At 42.0% G+C, this 20,960-nt stretch overlaps 1 protein-coding gene across 1 annotated transcript in view; it reads left to right on the forward strand.

The window, feature by feature from the left end:
* Nucleotides 1-20,960, forward strand: part of LOC137653020 (ribosomal silencing factor RsfS-like protein, 312) — a 124,955-nt gene that overhangs the window by 43,398 nt on the left and 60,597 nt on the right. The window contains exon 4 of the mRNA XM_068386410.1: nt 13,023-13,178. Within this exon, the coding sequence (XP_068242511.1) occupies nt 13,023-13,178 (156 nt within the window). The remainder of the gene's footprint in view (nt 1-13,022; nt 13,179-20,960) is intronic.

A 20,960-nucleotide genomic window follows, 5' to 3' on the forward strand; every position in this document is an offset into this window, starting at 1 on the left:
GTCTGACTGCCACCTTCTTCAGACAGCAGTGGGAGCCAGGCTCAAGAACTACTGGCAGGCCTGGGAGAACAGGGGCGCAGACGCACAATCTGTGAAGTTACTCAGAGAGGGGTACAAGATTCCATTCTTGCGCAAGCCCCCTCTAGCAACAACTCCCATCGACCTCTCTCCCAGGTACAGAGAGGAGGACAAGAGACTAGCTTTGCAGCAAGAGGTGTCTCTCTTACTACAAAAGGGAGCGGTAGTCAAAGTCCGGGACCATCAATCCCCGGGCTTCTACAACCGTCTCTGCTTAGTGGCGAAGAAGACAGGCGGGTGGAGGCCGGTGCTAGACGTCAGTGCCCTGAATGTCTTTGTCACAAAGCAGACGTTCGCCATGGAGACGACAAAGTCGGTTCTAGCATCGGTCAGGAAGGAAGACTGGATGGTCTCGTTGGACCTAAAGGACGCTTACTTTCACGTCCCCATCCACCCAGATTCCCAACCTTTTCTAAGGTTCGTTTTCGGGAAGGTGGTATACCAGTTTCAAGCCCTGTGCTTTGGCCTAAGCACGGCTCCTCTTGTTTTTACGAAACTGATGAGGAATATTGCCAAATTCCTGCATTTAGCAGACATCAGAGCCTCCCTCTATTTGGACGACTGGCTTTTAAGAGCTTCGTCAAGTCGTCGCTGTCTGGAGAATCTAAAGTGGACTCTGGAACTGACCAAGGAATTGGGTCTCCTGGTCAATTTGGAAAAGTCCCAACTCGTCCCATCCCAAACTATAGTATACCTCGGTATGGAGATTCAGAGTCAAGCTTTTCGGGCTTTTCCGTCGGCCCCCAGAATCAGTCAAGCCCAAGAATGCATCCAGAACATGCTGAAGAAGGACCGATGTTCAGTCAGACAGTGGATGAGTCTGATAGGGACGCCTTCATCACTGGAACAGTTCATCGCGTTAGGGAGACTCCACCTCCGACCCCTTCAATTTCACCTAGCTGTTCACTGGAGAAAGGACAAGACGCTAGAAGCGGTCTCGATTCCTATTTTCGAGAAGATGAAGTCTGCACTGACTTGGTGGAAGAACAACATTCTCCTCAGAGAGGGTCTGCCACTGGCTGTTCAGACCCCCAACCACATTCTCTTCTCGGACGCATCGGACACGGGCTGGGATGCGACATTGGACGGTCGGGAATGCTCGGGCACGTGGAATGCGGATCAAAGATCGTTACACATCAACTGCAAGGAGCTACTGGCAGTTCATCTGGCCTTGAGAAGCTTCAAGTCCCTCCTTCTAGGCAAGGTGGTGGAGGTGAACTCCGACAACACCACAGCCTTGGCGTACATCTCCAAGCAAGGAGGGACTCATTCGAGGACGTTGTACGAGATCGCAAGGGACCTCCTCACCTGGTCAAGAGATCGAAACATTTCGCTAGTAACGAGGTTCATTCAAGGCAGCATGAATGTCATGGCAGACCGCCTCAGCCGGAAGGGTCAAATCATCCCAACAGAGTGGACCCTTCACAAGAATGTTTGCAAGAGACTATGGGCCTTGTGGGGTCAGCCTACCATAGATCTGTTTGCAACCTCGATGACCAAGAGGCTCCCAGTTTATTGCTCACCGATCCCGGACCCAGCAGCAGTTCACATAGATGCTTTTCTTCTGGATTGGTCCCATCTAGACCTTTATGCATTCCCCCCGTTCAAGATTGTCAACAGAGTACTGCAGAAGTTCGCCTCTCACGAAGGGACAAGGTTGACGTTGGTTGCTCCCCTCTGGCCCGCGAGAGAATGGTTCACCGAGGTACTGCAATGGCTAGTAGACGTTCCCAGAACACTTCCTGTAAGAGTGGACCTTCTGCGTCAGCCGCACGTAAAGAAGTTACACCCAAGCCTCCACGCTCTTCGTCTGACTGCCTTCAGACTATCGAAAGACTCTCGAGAGCTAGAGGCTTTTCGAAGGAGGCAGCCAGAGCGATTGCTAGAGCAAGGAGGACATCCACTCTTAAAGTCTACCAGTCGAAGTGGGAAGTCTTCCGAAGCTGGTGCAAGTCGGTCTCAGTATCCTCAACCAGTACCTCTGTAACTCAGATAGCTGACTTCCTCTTATATCTGAGGAAAGAGCGATCTCTTTCAGCTCCCACTTTCAAGGGTTACAGAAGCATGTTGGCATCAGTCTTCCGTCACAGAGGCTTAGATCTTTCCAACAACAAAGATCTACAGGACCTCCTTAAGTCTTTTGAGACCTCGAAGGAGCGTCGGTTGGCCACACCAGGTTGGAACTTAGACGTGGTACTAAGATTCCTTATGTCAGAAAGGTTCGAACCACTTCAATCAGCCTCTTTTAAAGATCTCACTTTGAAGACCCTTTTCCTCGTCTGCTTGGCAACAGCTAAAAGAGTCAGTGAGATACACGCCTTCAGCAGGAACATTGGATTTACATCTGAAACGGCTACATGTTCCTTACAGCTTGGTTTTTTAGCCAAAAACGAACTGCCTTCTCGTCCTTGGCCCAAATCGTTCGATATTCCAAGCCTGTCTAATTGGTTGGAAATGAACAAGAAAGAGTCCTATGCCCTGTAAGAGCTCTTAAGTACTATTTGAGACGTACCAAACCATTAAGAGGACAGTCAGAAGCTTTATGGTGCGCTATTAAGAAACCTTCTTTACCTATGTCGAAGAATGCAGTTTCTTATTATATCAGAATTTTGATTCGAGAAGCTCATTCCCATCTGAATGAGGAAGACCTTCCTTTGCTGAAGGTAAGGACACATGAAGTTAGAGCTGTCGCAACTTCAGTGGCCTTCAAACAAAACAGATCTCTGCAGAGTGTAATGGATGCAACCTATTGGAGAAGCAAGTCAGTGTTCGCATCATTTTACCTTAAAGATGTCCAGTCTCTTTACGAGAACTGCTACACCCTGGGACCATTCGTAGCAGCGAGTGCAGTAGTGGGTGAGGGCTCAACCACTACATTCCCCTAATCCCATAACCTTTTTAATCTTTCTCTTGAAATGTTTTTTATTGTTGTTTTTTGGGTTGTACAGAAGGCTAAGAAGCCTTTCGCATCCTGGTTGATTTGGCGGGTGGTCAAATTCTTTTCTTGAGAAGCGCCTAGATTAGAGGTTTTGATGAGGTCCTTTAGTATGGGTTGCAACCCTTCATACTTCAGCTCCTAGGAGTCGCTCAGCATCCTATGAGGATCGCGAGGCTCCGTAAGGAAGACGTACTTAAAAAGGCAGAGTAATTGTTCAAGTCGACTTCCTTACCAGGTACTTATTAATTTTATGTTTGTTATTTTGAATAACTGCTAAAATGAAATACAAAATACTTAGCTCTTAATGTTAACATATATTGCTGGTCTCTACCCACCCCCCTGGGTGTGAATCAGCTATATGATCACCGGGTAAGTTTAATATTGAAAAATGTTATTTTCATTAGTAAAATAAATTTTTGAATATACTTACCCGGTGATCATAGATTAAAGGACCCTCCCTTCCTCCCCAATAGAGACCCAGTGGACCGAGGAGAAAATTGGTTCTTTGTTGACATTGGAGTACTTAGTACCTGCTCGACAGATGGCGCTGATGATGTACACCCCCACCTGTATAGCGATCGCTGGCGTATTTTGTCCTTAGGTTTTTCTGTCGGGCAGCAGAGCTGACAGCTATATGATCACCGGGTAAGTATATTCAAAAATTTATTTTACTAATGAAAATAACATTTTTTATGGTTGTCTGAGGTCCTCGTCTTGTGGTACGGTTCCCTCAGTCCAGATAGATAGCTTATATCTATTTCTGCAAGATTAGATGGTTAGTTTTAGTAAGGTTGCAATTCTTTTTTATTTTATGGGGCGAAGGTAGTTTCTGAAGTCTAGTCAAGTTGGTCCTACCCCTTTGACAGACTCGATTGAGTTGTTTGCAGCGTAGCAGGTCTACTCCTGGCTGAACACTCCTAAGGGAAAGCAACTCTAGAGGCAGTTACCTTTGAAGTCAGCTACCATAGCAGGTAAGGAATCAAGGTGTTTTTTCTCCTACAACTCTTTTCTGGGCTCGAACCTGTGCCGCCCAGTGAATAAGCTCCATTTAGCACTTATTCTTAGGTAATTTACTGCTAAATATACCAGAGAAAAAATGTAAAGGAGTGCTAGGTTAACTAGCTCGCTCACCTATTGGTGTCGGTATAAAATTGGGCGTATAGTCCAGAGGTCCCGCACTATTTAGATTCATCCACGACAGAAACCCCAATAGAGGAGAGCCGTTCAACCTCACTCGGTACTACTAACAATGCATCCGCTCAGAACCCAACTCCTTTTAGCACGTCTTGTGTGTAACCCGCTTTTTTTGTTGTGCTCTCGTTTTTTCGCTTATTTTCTTTGGATTATGGCTTCTTCGTCGGTTTCCCTGGAGACACCGTCTAAGTTAAGTACCAAGCTGTGTTTTGCTGTGTTTTGAGCAACCTAGATCGTCTAATATTTGAATTATAGGAGTGTATTCTCTTCGTTCATACCGATCTTGCTTGATTCCATTTACAGTTGGTACTCCTGTTTTGAGAGCTTTTAGTTTCACTCGCGGTGTTACTATATGTATTATTTTTATTATTAAATTTTATTTGTTATTATGGATATTCATTATTTAGCGTTTAGAACCCTCGTGGTTCAAATTTTGGGCCGATATCATTTACGTATCGTTATGGCTGCCGACCTTCGTGCTAGGCGGCAATGTTATTTTTTAAGCCATCAGGTGTGTCTTTTGTGATTTAATTATTATGTTGCATGCCTTGCCCAAAAATTTTTATGTGTTTATTTTATATTATCAACGGTATTACTATTATAATGAATATTGTGCTATTACTCCGTTTGATCTGTCTGGTTGGGGATCGTCAGTTGGTAGCCCAGCTGCTCCGTATCACGTGATTCTCCCCCATGCTCCCCCTCTCGCTAGGTGGGTGGCTAGGCTTCTCTCCCCCTCTCCCCTAGGGGACCGTTGCCTTCCCTCCTTGTAGAGGGGGTAGTTCAGTGTTTATGGACTTTGTCCTCCGGGTGTCCCGGCGGGTTTGGCTCTGTCTAGTCTGGTTGGCCACCGGTCAACAGAGTTGGATCCCGGTGCACCCTATTTTATATTCACTTATCACACTGGTTTATGTTATATGAAACCCTCTGGGTTCCGTTGGCGGTTCTTATCTACAGTTCCGCCCCCCTATTTAATTTATAACAGTTCCTATGATGATTATATGACAGATCACGACCCCGGAGTTCCTATACGAATTGGTTTTGGATACTTTTATTTCCCGGCCCGGGGCTTAGCCTCGCCCCGGGAAATCAGACACCCTGTGTCTTAAATTTTTGTTGTTGCATCCTTTTTTATACTCCCGGCTCGACCGGAATGGATGGCTATACTTTAGTCTTAAGCTAGACTTTTGTTTAGGCCGGGTCCTCCGGACCCGCCCCTACTTAAGAATATTACAGTTAAGCCCTAATCTTGTGTTAGGCTTATGTTAGGCCTGGGTCCTCCGGACCCGCCCCAACTTAAGAGAATTACAGTTTCTCATATACTATTCTTTTTATAAATGGTGCATTGTCAGACGACAGCCTGTGCAGCTGTTCTACATCAGCCCTGCGGCCATACCGTCTGTCGGTCTCACGCCCTCTGCGGTGTGCAGCTGGAGGACGTCGTGGTATGGCACCCGGATAACTGTGTGGTCTGTTTTGACCTCGTTACCACCCTTGGATCTGACTCGGTGAGTCCCGTTGGCTATGTTGCCTTCTTATTTTACCTTTTTTGGCATACATACACTATTTTAGTAAGATATCTATGGTCTTGAAGGACCACTGGGAGTCTGCCCTTTTATAATTCCCACTATTAATTCAGGCATCCCCGGAGCAAAAGTCTGCGGCTCGGGCCACACTGAAAGTGTGGGTTGGTGGTTTTGCCCGGAACGTGAATTCCAAGCGGCCGTACGTCCTCTCCGAGGACTACTGTTCCCTGATTTACCCCAACGCCAAGTCTTCAGCCGCTGTGGCTAGGCATGTTGCAGCTCCCATCATTGCCCACATTGATACCACCATAGCGGGGTTTATTGATCCAGAGCAGGATCCGTCGGACGCCCCCGGAGATCTAGAAGACAATGTTGCCTCCATGAACCTTGACGTGAAACCCATGTTATTGGATGATCCAGATACAGGTAGGGTGGTAAGTGAGGCAGGTGTTTCTGGCGCTGAGATTCCTATCCTTAGCCCCTCTCTTTCTTCTTCTTCTGATCGCTCTTCCTTCCATGGTTTTTCTGGGGACCGTGATTCGTCCCAACGATCACACCCGGTTCCCCCCAAGAATAAGTCTAGAACCTTACCTAAAGTTCATAAGCCTCATAAGGCTTCTCATGGTTCTAAACAGAATACAAACCTGTCATCTAAGGCTTCTGGCTCCTCCTCTAAGTCTCGCGACCCGGGAGTTCATTCCGCCACACCTGCTGCTAGCCCGGGCCTTTCCGAATCAGCCATGCTTCGCATCGTGTCGGAGATGCAGGCTAAGTTTGTATCAGAGATACAGTCTAAGATGGACACGATGTTCTCTAACATCGGTCAGAGACTTGGGGCATTAGAGCAAGGTGCTCCGGAGCGGGTCCAAAGCTCTCTCATCCCGGATGCCTCTAAGCTCCCGCAGTTTGCCAAAAACAACCCTTGGCGTATGGCTCTTCATTCCCCGTTCTCAGACGGAATGTTAACTTTGGAGGGTCTTGGCACTCGTCCCCTAGAGGACTTTGAATTCTTTCCTCCTGGTCTGGCATTTCCATTTCATGGTTATGCCAGGCTTACCGAGGAAGCTTTGGTTCGGTTAGACAAGGTCCCCAAGGAGACAGTCATCTTCCCAAAAGAGCAGGCCCAATCTGTGTGGGCCAGATTCCTGAATGACATCGGCTGCACCAACACTATGTTGACGCCTTATAAGAGCTCTTTTACAATGTTCCTAATGGACAAAAACACCGTGACTCCATGTGTCAATAAGGTAGCAGAGCTTGCCTTCTAATATGCTCTGGAGGAGACGCTCTTGCCTCCCATCCGAGAGGTGGATCCAATCTCCCTCCTTCTTCCTTCAGGCATTGAGTGTTGGGACAACGTCCATACCACATTTACCTCAGGAAAGCTAGCAGCAGACTGTGCTTCGGTAATGTTTAGTGAGCGGCTTCCCCGTCTCCCGGAATCCCTCATTAAACAGGAGTATGATTCTCGCCTACGCGTTGGCCGTACTCTGAACCTGGCCACTTCCACGGAGTCGATAGCCTTGACTTACGATACTGAGAGTATTTTTAAATCTCTCAACAAGGCTACGTTGCAGTCATTATACTACGACCTGTATGACTTCGCTACTGCTAAACGCAAGTGTCGCAAACATGTCCTGGCAGAGGCGACTATTAGGCATGAACCTAATAAGCTGATCCGGTCCTCCTGTTGGGGTTCAAACCTCTTCCCTGAGGACCTTGTAGAGGAAGTCTTGGCGGAGGCCACTAGAGTCAACCAGAGCCTTAAAGCCCGTTGGGGTTTGACTCCTAAACGTAAATCTGACCCTGCAAATTACCAAGCCCGGGGTAGGAAGAAGCTCCGTCCATATACTTCCACCCAGTTCAGGCAACAGCAGACTGGTTCGCCCATTTTCCAGCTGCCTCTTCCCCCATCTCCTGTTGCCCCGGCACAGCCTTCCACCTCTCAGGCTCCTTCGGACGACTATGTCACCGTTCTGCTTCCTAAGAGCCAGCTTTCTGGTGCCTCCGCCACTTCTCCTGCCTTTAACCAGTCGTATGAGGCTACCACCGTGGTTCTAACCAGAACAAAGGCAGGGGAAGAGCTTTTCGCAGAGGAAAGAACTTCCGAGGCGGACGTGGAGGCAGCAGGTAGGGGGGAGGCTCTATGCCTTCCGCAACATATGGAGGTTCAGTCCCTGGGCGTTCAGTATCATCTCCAAGGGACTGGGGTGGAGTTGGATTCAAGGACCTCCTCCTCCGAACAAATTTCGTCAACATTCCACTCCGGACCTGGTCGAGTTTGTCCAGGATCTTTTACAAAAGAACGCCGTACAAGAAACGAAACACCTGAAGTTTCAAGGTCGGCTGTTCAGTGTCCCGAAGAAGGATTCAGACAAGAGAAGAGTGATTCTAGACCTATCCCTTCTCAACTTGTCCATTCAATGCGACAAGTTTCGAATGCTTACCGTCTCGCAGGTGCGGACCTTACTTCCCCGTGGGGCCGTCACCACCTCTATCGATCTTACAGACGCCTATTATCACGTCCCGATAGCGAGACACTTCCGTCCGTACCTAGGCTTTCGCTTAGGGGACAAAAGTTACTCCTTCAAGGTGATGCCTTTCGGGCTCAACATCGCCCCAAGGATCTTCACAAAGTTAGCAGAAGTCGCTGTTCAGGAACTCAGGAATCAAGGGATTCAAGTAGTAGCCTATCTGGACGACTGGCTTATTTGGTCAGACACCTCCCAAAATTGCCTAAAAGCCACTCACAAAGTCATCCATTATCTTCAATCTCTAGGCTTCCAGATCAACTTCAAGAAGTCCCGTCTTCTTCCAAAATCGAAGTTCCAATGGCTCGGCCTGCAATGGGATCTTATATCTCATACTCTGTGTCTTCCCAGACCCAAGAGGTTAGAGATTGCAAGGAACACCAAACGCTTTCTCAAAGACAAAGTAAGTTCCAGACGACTCCAAGAGAGGATTCTGGGGTCCCTTCAGTTTGCCTCAGTGACGGATCTTCTTCTGAAGGCAAAATTGAAAGATATCAATCGTGTCTGGCGTTCGAGGGCGAACCGGAAGCTCCGGGACAGGAAAGTCCGCCTTCCTCCCATTCTACGGGAAAGACTTCTTCCTTGGACAAGAGCAAACAGTCTGTCAAAGTCAGTTCCCCTTCGATTTCCGCCTCCGAAATTAATCATTCACACGGACGCATCCTTGTTAGGTTGGGGTGGTTATTCTCAGCTCAAGAAAGTTCAAGGTCTTTGGACTCCCTTGTTCCGCCAATTTCACATCAATGTGCTAGAGGCCATGGCAGTTCTTCTAACCCTGAAACGTCTTGCTCTTCCCAAGAAACAACACCTTCGTCTGGTCCTCGACAGCGAAGTGGTGGTCCGCTGCCTCAACAGAGGCGGGTCAAAGTCAGGGCCTCTGAACCATGTTCTAGTAGCCATATTCTCCCTAGCAGCCTTGAACCGTTGGCATCTTTCAGCTGTCCACCTGGCGGGAGTCCGGAATGTAGTGGCAGACGCCCTGTCCCGGACCTCCCCTCTAGAATCGGAATGATCACTCGATCTAAAGTCATTTCGGTGGATTCTCTCTCAGGTTCCCGGTCTCCAAGTAGACCTCTTCGCCACGGAATCCAACCACAAATTGAGAGTATATGTGGCTCCCAATCTAGACCCTCAGGCTTACGCCACAGACGCCATGTCACAGAATTGGGACACCTGGGAAAAGATTTATCTCTTTCCCCCGGTGAATCTTTTGCTGAAAGTTCTAGACAAACTGAGATCCTTCAAGGGACAAGTAGCCTTGGTCGCACCCAACTGGCCCAAGAGCAACTGGTATCCTCTCCTGCGAGAGTTGAGACTATACCCTCACCCGATACCCAATCCGGTTCTGTCTCAGATAGTACAAACACGCGTTGTGTACGCTTTCTCAAACATTCAGAGCGCCCTAACTTTATGAACTTTATGAAGTTTGCGGCTATGCATGGTGCCAATATTGATCCTCAAAACACCTTGTTCCTAGAATCGGATAAACGGGATTCCACCATCCGCCAGTATGACTCTGCAGTTAAAAAGTTGGCAAAATTTTTAATAGACTCAGACGTGAACTGTATGAACTTGAACCTTACAGTCACTTTCTTTAGATCTTTATTAGAATCAGGTCTGGCAGCCAATACTATCACCACTATTAAATCGGCTCTGAAAAAGATCTTCCTAGTGGGTTTTAACATAGACTTAACCGACTCTTTGTTAGCTTCAATTCCGAAAGCTTGTGCCAGACTGAAACCGGTTACTCGTCCTACTCCGGTGACCTGGTTCCTTAATGACGTACTCAGATTGGCTTCTGATACCATTAACAGTTCTTGTGATTACATTCCCCTTCTCAGGAAAACACTTTTCCTGGTGAGCTTGGCTTCCGGGGCAAGAATTTCTGAATTGGCAGCCTTGTCGAGAGACCCGGGTCATATTGACTTCCTGCCTTCGGGAGAGGTCCTTCTTTCTCCTAACAAATTCTTTTTGGCTAAGAACGAAGACCCTCAAAACAGATGGTCTTCCTGGAAAATTGTTCCCCTCACGCAAGATCCGTCTCTGTGCCCTGTTACTACTCTTAGGTCTTATTTATCCCGGACCTCCTCTAACTCCTCGGGGCCTCTATTCGTTAGAGAACAAGGCGGTACCATTACTATTAAAGGGATCAGGCAACAAATCTTGTATTTTATTAAACAAGCTAACCCTGACTCTTTTCCTCTTGCACATGATATCAGGGCGGTTGCTACCTCGGTGAACTTCTTTCACCACATGAATTTTACAGACCTTTCCAGGTATACAGGGTGGAAATCACCGTCAGTGTTCAAGAAACACTACCTTAAACATTTGGAAGCCCTAAAATTTTCTACAGTAGCCGCAGGGAGCGTAGTTACTCCCAAGTAACTCTCAGGTTAATGCCTTGACTCTTTATCTCTCCCTCTTACCTGCCTCATTTATACCCTATTGTATTCGTTGGTCTCGCACCTGAATACTGTTATTATATTTGTAAATTTTATGCTCCTGAGTATCTGTATATATTATCACTCACGGCATTATTATACCTACCTTATTGGATTTATGTTCATATTTAAGATACCCTTATAATTGTTTTTTGGTACTCATCTCTGATTAAAAGCATCCTGTATTTCCCTTACGCTTATGTTTTTTCCTTTATTTTGCAAGTTTGGTGACATTTTCTCTTGTATAGATTCACTGGGCGGCACAGGTTCGAGCCCAGAAAAGGGATTTTGACGTAGGAAAAATCTATTTCTGGGCGAAGGACCTGTGCCGCCCAGTGAACCCTCCCAGCTCCTCTCCCTTGGAGTCCCCAAACTTTGGGTGCTAAGAAGTTGGGTTCTGAGCGGATGCATTGTTAGTAGTACCGAGTGAGGTTGAACGGCTCTCCTCTATTGGGGTTTCTGTCGTGGATGAATCTAAATAGTGCGGGACCTCTGGACTATACGCCCAATTTTATACCGACACCAATAGGTGAGCGAGCTAGTTAACCTAGCACTCCTTTACATTTTTTCTCTGGTATATTTAGCAGTAAATTACCTAAGAATAAGTGCTAAATGGAGCTTATTCACTGGGCGGCACAGGTCCTTCGCCCAGAAATAGATTTTTCCTACGTCAAAATCCCTTTTGTTGTTTCCCCAACTATGTTTTTCTGTCTGTTTCCCTCCTCCAAATGTGTGAATCAGCTATATATATATAACTGCCAGGTAAGTACTATTCATAAAAATTGAGTTTTTATTATAAAACAAAGTTTTATGAATACTTACCTGGCAGTTATATATATATTTTAAAGCCCACCCACCTCCCCTCAGGAGACAGGTCGGGCAAAGATAATCTGAGGAGCAGAAAACGGGAATGATTCCAAGTACCACCCTGTAAGGGTTGTTAACCATCTAACACACAACCACCACAAGGCGGTGTCCGCGATTTTTTATTAAATTCTGCCGGAGTCGGAGACTCAGCTATATATATATATAACTGCCAGGTAAGTATTCATAAAACTTTGTTTTATCATAAATACTCCATTTTAAAAGCATTTTGTTATGGAGATATATCTATATGAATTCTTGATACAGTACCTTGGTTTATGAGTTTAATTTGTTCTGGGAGTAATCTCGCATCCTAAGATGCTTGTATCTTGAAAAAATTTTCCCATGAGAAATAAAGGAAATTCACTCAATGCATTACGTCCATAAAGACAGTACACACTGTATACACTAATTCTTAAAGAATTTTTCTTTGGTAATTGCCGTTATAAATAAACCATAACATTGGAAATGAACACAAATTAATAATTCACAATTAATAATAGAAATATTGACAAATTGCACTTTACCTTGAGGAGAGTAGTGGTTGGGGAGACAAGAGAGGAGGAGGAGGGGTTACTGCCTTGGTGGGAGAGTCCCCCTTGTCAAAAACCTCTGATACAATATTAGTAGTCCTCTCCCTTTAAAGACCTTCACTATCACTAACTGAATCACTTAATTTACACTTTCTGGACATCCTATTTACACTCTTACGTTCAACTTTCACAAGGAACCTATTCAGAGATGACTGCTTTTGCCTTCTTAAACAAAATGGTTAACTTCTAATTTAAAAGAATTTAGTTATAAATAATGATAAAATTAAAAAAGTCAGAACATTATTATTAGTAAGATAACATTACTGTCTTCCAGGAAAACAAAATATTAAAGCTTTAGTGAATGTTGTAGAATGAAAAGTCAGTAGAGTGTTTCACCAATTTAGATTAAAGTAGTTTATGACATATAGAGAGGAAATATTTTTTTTTTTTTTATATAGGTAAAACACCCAATTTAGGATTATGATAAGATTTATAGATAAGGAAGATATTATAGGATTAAGACAAGTAAATTGATAAAGGTGTATTATTATTATTGTTACTATTATTATTTCATTATTATCATTATTATTATTATTATGGAATATGATTTTATTCTAAAGAGTTTTGGAACAATGAAAGTGTAATTGTTAAAATTTAGGATATTGCATTTATCTTAAATTTCTCATGTGTTTTTGATGTTCTTTACATTAGTATAATACCGTAATTTTATGTGAAATTAATTTTCATAGGAGTTCTTGATATACTGTACAGTAATCATAGGGAAAATATGAATACACTACAGTACGACATAGCTTTTGGAAACTATTTTAATTTTTTTGTGTATGGAAAATCCTTTCATTTATTTCAAGGAATTTATAAATCTCGTAACAATCTTTTTATGTTGATATCTTTTCCAGTATGGAGTCGGTTTACTACGAAAAAATATGACAGATTTGCCGAAAGTACAACTCATATCGTATATGACTTCCATGAGGAACAGAAGAGACTAGAAGAAGGCTTGGATATACTGGAAAAAGAAAAGGTTAAAGTTCAGGAAGAAATCCACATTGAGAGTAAGTATAATTTAGATTTTTGTTTAGAGATGTGCTCAGGACTTCTTATATAGCTTTCGCAGTACAGTAACCTAAACATAATTCAAATGGCCATTTTGTCTTGAAGCCAATAATTTTTAATGATACTCTGTACTTCCATACATTAACCTGATTGTGTTAACTCGCAGTGAGAGAACTTGACTTTAGTAAAGAGTTTGACGTAGAAGTTACTTCGTTAATATAATTAAGAGATGTACAGTTACTGTACTACATTTTTATTTGCTTAGAGTGTGACTTGTGAGAATTAGCAAGAATTAGTCATTCTTGAAGGAGGAATAGCTATCATTTCCTTCTTTGATTGCCTTTTTGGGGATGAAGACCCCCCAGATGCTGAAGCCTTGATGAGGATGGGGGGCTTAGGGATTAACAGCTGGGTTCCGATGTTTGGCGGGAATTGCTTCCCCACTGGTCCTTGGTGCCAAGCTGTTGATCCAACTAAATTAGTCAGCACTTTCTCTTTTCCTTTTGTTTTTTCCTTTTTTCTCCCATCTCCAACTCTTGGACATGAACTTGTTATTGACTTTGGCTTATGTTTGATTATGGTTTGGCTGCCTCTTTGGATTTGATGCAGGTGGGATGGACGGCATGCCATCTCAAAAGAACTCGAGTACCTGACGTGACCGAGTGAGGGGAAAGTTTTATGTCAAACCTTTCCCTCAGTGCTGGGTCTGATGTTGACGGCCATCATGACGCCTCAAGTACTGAGGGCGGGGTGTATCTCTGGATATTGCCCCTAGGGCGGCCCTAATTGTAGGGATGAACCCGTCCTCTAAGTGTGGCTCCTTGGTGGGTGGGGTGAATATCCAGATGAAATTAATCTTCTCGTCATTATGGCGAACCCACCGAAACCCGTTGACGACCAATCCGCTTCCTCTCTGGTTGACTCTTCCAGGAAAATAGTTCACTCGATGGACTCGCATTCATCCAGTGTTATTACTCTGGAACCTTTTATTCCAACTTCCCCCAGATGCCAGAGAAATAAAAACTCTGGCAGTTTAAATAAATATTTAAGGGTCCTATATTGTGAGGGAATTACTCGCAGTGGGAATTATGAAGAATTATTTAATGTTCTGAAAAAGTTTGGAGATATAACAAGAATGAAACTGCAGCTCTCCAAAGATAAACAAGAATTTGAGGCTTATGTCACTTTTAGTAACACATTACAAGCTACAAATGCTTTTCATGAAATAAGAAATGGTAAAGTTTCTGACCTTTCTAGTCGAGTGAAATTGCATAGTATAAAAAATGTTTTAGACTCGGAGTATGACTTTATAACCCAAATGTTCTGCCTTGCATGAAGAAGTTCTGGAAAATACCAGAATAGTACCAGAACCAGTCTGGTATGTTGCTTCATACAAGGAGGGCTGTAATAATCTGATAAAGGGGTATGAATGTATTGAAAAAAAGGTAGGCTGTATTCCACAGGGAAATTTAACACGCTATGGCCGTTGTCTGCTTATTAAAGCAGGTAACGAATCTCAAGCTGTATTATTGAATAATTTTAAAGCTTCCTCGTCAGATATAATTCAGAGAGTCTCTCCTCACCACTCTTACAACCATGCAAGAGGGATTATTTATAGTAGGGATTTAAGTGATTTTTCTGATGAAGATATACTGAAAAGATGCCCAGCTACCGTTCTTAAAGCTAAAAAACTAAAAGGGAATAATAATGCAATTTGTTTAATCTTTTCATCACATTACCAACCAGATTACATCAAGATCAGACACTTAAACATTCCGGTCAAGAAATTCCACCCACGACCAATGCAATGTTATAAGTGTTACGAGTATGGCCACATTAATGTAAAGTGTACTAATAAGAAAAGATGTTATATTTGTTCCGAATTTCATGATCCCAACGAATTCCATGATACCTCCGCCGATTTTACTCATGAAAAGTTTTGTTTCCATTGTGAGGGAGCTCACTCTCCCAATTCTAAACTGTGTCCTCAGTACAAACTGGAGCAATCAATAATTGAGACTGCCAATAATGAGCATATAACTTTTGGCGCAGCAAGGAAAATACTTAATGGTTCTAATCCAACATATGCCAGAGTTTTGTCCAATCCCGTAAAGTTGAATAATAATTCAAGGAATACTTACCCCACAGTTACTGCTGGATCTAAATATCCTGAGATTTCACCTTCTTCATCAACAAATCCCTCAAGGCCCGACAAGATTTCCAATAATTCCAGCCAGCCACAGAACTCTCATCCAGTTCCAGCTATTCTGGAAAACAATAATAGCAGTAGAATAAACAAAAAACCAAATAACAAAGTTGGCCAAAATGGTCCCTTAAAGAAAGAAGACCGTATTCCACTGCAAAACCGTTACAACACACTTGCCACAGACAGTGCCAGCAAGGCTATAGAAAACATAGGAGAAATAGAGATGGTTGATATCGAGCCCCATAAATCAAAATGCGTGAGCAAGAAAAGAGTAATTGAAGATACAACACCACCCAAACCCAAAAAAACAAATAATATTATTATTATTATTATTATTACTATCCAAGCTACAACCCTAGTTGGAAAAGCAAGATGCTATAAGCCCAGGGGCTCCAACAGGGAAAAATAGCCCAGTGAGGAAAGGAAATAAGGAAATAAATAAATGAAGAGAACAAATTAACAATAAATCATTCTAAAAACAGTAACAACGTCAAAACAGACATGTCATATATAAACTATTAACAACATCAAAAACAAATATGTCATAAATAAACTATAAAAGACTCAAGTCCGCCTGGTCAACAAAAAAGCATTTGCTCCAACTTTGAACTTTTGAAGTTCTACTGATTCAACCACCCGATTAGGAAGATCATTCCACAACTTGGTAACAGCTGGAATAAAACTTCTAGAGTACTGCGTAGTATTGAGCCTCGTGATGGAGAAGGCCTGGCTATTAGAATTAACTGCCTGCCTAGTATTACGAACAGGATAGAATTGTCCAGGGAGATCTGAATGTAAAGGATGGTCAGAGTTATGAAAAATCTTATGCAACATGCATAATGAACTAATTGAACAACGATGCCAGAGATTAATATCTAGATCAGGAATAAGAAATTTAATAGACCGTAAGTTTCTGTCCAACAAATTAAGATGAGAATCAGCAGCTGAAGACCAGACAGGAGAACAATACTCAAAACAAGGTAGAATGAAAGAATTAAAACACTTCTTCAGAATAGATTGATCTTGAAAGACTTTCTCAATAAGCCTATTTTTTGTGCAATTGAAGAAGACACAGACCTTATATGTTTCTCAAAAGTAAATTTACTGTCGAGAATCACACCTAAAATTTTGAAAGAGTCATACATATTTAAAGAAACATTATCAATACTGAGATCCGGATGTTGAGGAGCCACCGTCCTTGACCTACTTACAATCATACTTTGAGTTTTGTTAGGATTCAACTTCATACCCCATAATTTGCACCATGCACTAATTCTAGCTAAATCTCTATTAAGGGATTCACCAACCCTAGATCTACATTCAGGGGATGGAATTGATGCAAAGAGAGTAGCATCATCTGCATATGCAACAAGCTTGTTTTCTAGGCCAAACCACATGTCATGTGTATATAGTATGAAAAGTAATGGGCCAAGAACACTACCCTGTGGAATGCCGGATATCACATTCCTATAATCACTATGGTGCCCATCAACAACAACTCTTTGAGATCTATTACTTAAAAAATCAATAATAATGCTAAGAAACGACCCACCCACTCCCAACTGTTTCAGTTTGAAAACAAGGGCCTCATGATTAACACGGTCAAAGGCAGCACTAAAATCAAGGCCAATCATACGAACTTCCCGACCACAATCAAGGGATTTCTGTACTGCATTGGATATTGTAAGAAGGGCATCACATGCTCCAAGGCCTTTACGAAAATCAAATTGCAAACTAGGGAGTAGATGATTACCTTCAGCAAACCTATTAAGACGTTTTGCCAGAAGACGTTCAAAAACTTTAGATAATATGGGAGTTATGGAAATTGGGCGGTAATCAGTGGGACTTGAGCTACCACAAATACACTTACATAGAGGAGTAACATTACCAATTCTCCAACTAGTGCTAAAAGCTCCTCTTCTTGCTAACTTGCGCAAAATAACAGATAACTTTAGAGCTAAGAAATCTGCTGTCTTTATAAAAAACAAAGGAAAAATACCATTTGGGTCTACACCTCCATAAGCATCAAGGTCCATCAACAGAGCTTTAATCTCACGAGATCGAAAAGCTAAACTAGTTAGTTTAGCCTCAGGAAAACAGGAATGAGGAAGTTCAAGTTTTTCATTACTCTGTTTACTGTCAAAAACATCAGCCAAAAGGGTTGCCTTTTCCTTTGGACAGTGAGTGACTGAGCCATCTGGTTTAAGTAAAGGAGGAACTGTTGCATCTACACCAAAGAGTGCAGATTTAAGGGTAGACCACCATTTATGTTCCTGAGTTGTACCAGAAAGTGTTTCTTTTATGGTTAAATTGTACTCCTTTTCAGTTGAGGCATAAACTCTCTGAGCAAAAGCTCGAAGCTGAGTAGTTGTTCCAGGTCAAATCTGATCTGTTACCCTTCCAAAGGTGATAGGCCTCCTGTTTCTCCAGATGCAATTGAAATAGATATCGAAAAATTACTAGAACTCCCAACCTCTGGATCCGAACCTAACACAGTCAATAACCACATCACTAAACAAGTGATAAACGTTGAAGTCCATAGGAATCCCAATGACCCTCAAGGAAGTGAAAGCAAGTCGAATAATAATGCACCCATTAAAGAAATAAGCCCTTATCAAGTTCTAGGTATGACTGGAAAACTAATGCTTTCACGTAAAACAATGGCAGAAAATACAACACACAAAGTTTCATGTGGTTGTAACGATTGCTTCATGGCAGAATTCAATGACCCTAAAAATCTAAATGTACATAAGATGAATAATATTATAGATAATTTTACTAAGAACAAAAACAAAAACCAGTATGGCAAATTAGAAAGCCACAATGCTGGTTGTATGTGTGTTGACCATCTAATAAAGAAACATGCAACAGGCACCCTCCAACTGGAAAAATTTATAGAAAAACTTAACCTTAATCCAAATGACACCCAGGAAGCTAATACAAACAAGGGTAAAACCCAGGGAGCATACCCAAGGAACCAAATCTTGATTAAAAAACTACAACTAGCGTAGTCAAGCAGAAACCCGTCTCCAACAGAATAAGCAGAAATAATGCCTTACCCAGTGGAAATTTATCTTCTTTGCCGTAACGTTCAACCCTTACATAATTCAGTGGAATATTAATGGTCTTAAAACTCGTTTACATCTAGGGGAAATCCAAAGACTATTGAAAAATTATAACCCTATTGCAATATGCTTACAACATACTAATGATACTGTTCCTTCAATAGGAAACTACAATTTAGCATCTCGCTCAATCCCTTCTCCCAATACTTTAGGGACTGCAGTATATGTTCATAATAAAGTAACTTATGATGCTTCAATATTCAACACATCAGAATTTCAATTATCTGGAGTTAGATTACATCTAAATAACAACACCTTTAATATCTATAATATGTACAATCAACCCTCTTGCAACTATGATATACAAAATCTACCTAAAGTACTCCCAAATATGCAAGAGGATATACTATTACTAGGAGACTTCAACTCCCATAACTCCATATGGGACACCAATTGTGTTGATGTTGACATAAATGGTTCAAAGGTTGAACAGATGATGAATGATCATAACCTCTGTATATTAAATGAGGCAGAGAGTAGCACTTACTATTCAAAAGCTCATGGAACCTATTCGTCAATAGATTTAACTCTGTTTTCCAATAATATTGTTGATAGGTTCGAATGGAATGTCTTAGACGACCTGTTTACCAGTGGTCATTTTCCTATTTTGATTACCATATTAGGACATACACCAACTTCTTCGATTCAACGATATGATACAGATAAAGCTGACTGGGATAAGTTCAAGTTTTACACTAAGCAAGTGCCTCCCTTTGATTACTCCCAAGATCATGATAAAACAAATGATGACGTTGTGAATTTTATCACACAAGCGGCTGATAAATCGATACCTCTGACTGGCACCCGACAGTTAAAACATTCAGTCCCATGGTGGTCAGAGACATTAACCCAGCTGATAAACGAAAAGCATGCAGTTGGAAGAAAACTAGAAACCCTAAATAAAAGATTCAAACATTTGAGCACAGGTCCCCTAATGTCAGGGAATAAAATAAACAAACTGGTTGACATAGCAATAGAAATTGGTGTGTTGAAACCATATTTTAATAGGGTTTGCTAAATTCAGAAAGGAAGTAATTAAAGGCAAGATAATTTCATGGCAAAAATACGTGTCAAGCATATCGGATAATACTTCTGTGCAGAAGGTGTGGCAGAAGTTTAGGAAGATTAATGGCTCTTACAGCAAACCAGCGAGACACGCATTAAAATACATGATACTCAGACAATCTCTAATATTATCGGCCATAATATTGAAAATATAAGCAGCATTGATAATTTAGATGCCCACTTTCGAGCCATTAAAAGAAGAGAAGAAGCAACACCATTGAACTTTGATACTATGGAGGATATCTATTACAATAAAAGATTCACTGAAGAGGAGTTGGAATTTGCCTTATCTAATTGTAGGTCAACAGCCCCGGGTAAAGATAAGATAAATTTCTATATGATTAGAAATCTAGCCCCTTTAGCTAAAGCATATCTATTGGATTTTTACAATCATCTTTGGACCAAACACCTATTTCCAAAGGCATGGAATAGTAATACCAATAGTAAAGGCAGGGAAAGATCCAAGTAATCCAAACAATTACAGACCAATTTCATTAACCAGTTGCATATGTAAATTACTGGAAAAAAAATGGTAAATTATAGACTGAATTGGTGTTTACGTCGCAATGATATTCTATCAACTTCTCAATTTGGCTCACAATCAGAACGATCTTCTTTGGATTCACTTTCACACTTAGAAAATTATATACGTATAGGCTTTAAACGAAAACAGATCACAATAGCCATATTTTTTGATATTCAAAAGGCATATGATACAACGTGGAGACCCTCGATACTAAAATCCTTACATCAGAATGGTTTTCGAGGACACCTTCCTATTTTTATTAGAAATTTTATTGGTGGAAGAACGTTTCAAACTCGTATTGATAACATTTACTCCGAATCTTTTAATCTTGACAGTGGTGTACCGCAAGGCAGTGTTTTAAGCGGGACTCTTTTTGCATTGGCAATTAACGACATTGTTAATCAAATGCCACAAGGAGTGCAAAGTAGTCTATATGTAGATGACTTTGCAATTTACTATTCCTCCAATTGCTTGCGTCATTTACAAAGGATTCTAAATAGTGCCACTAGAAAAATACTAGCGTGGACCGCATCTGTTGGTTTTAGACTTTCGGCAGAAAAAACTCAAGCCATAATGTTTTATAAAAATAGTAGATGGAAGCAGAACCAAGATATCAATCTAACATTGGGCAACGTACAAATCCAATTTCAAGATAGGGTAAAGTTTTTGGGACTAATTTTTGACACCCATTTGAATTGGAAAGCACATGTATCATATATCAAATCCAAATGTAACAGTGCTCTTAATTTAATGAGGAAATTATCTCACACAACCTGGGGTGCAAAGAGATCACCTTTACTAATGATGTATAAAGCATTAGTATTATCGAGAATTGATTACGGTAGCCCAATTCATGGTT

This window comes from Palaemon carinicauda, chromosome 14 (assembly GCF_036898095.1).
Source record: "Palaemon carinicauda isolate YSFRI2023 chromosome 14, ASM3689809v2, whole genome shotgun sequence".
Classification (NCBI taxonomy): domain Eukaryota; kingdom Metazoa; phylum Arthropoda; class Malacostraca; order Decapoda; family Palaemonidae; genus Palaemon; species Palaemon carinicauda.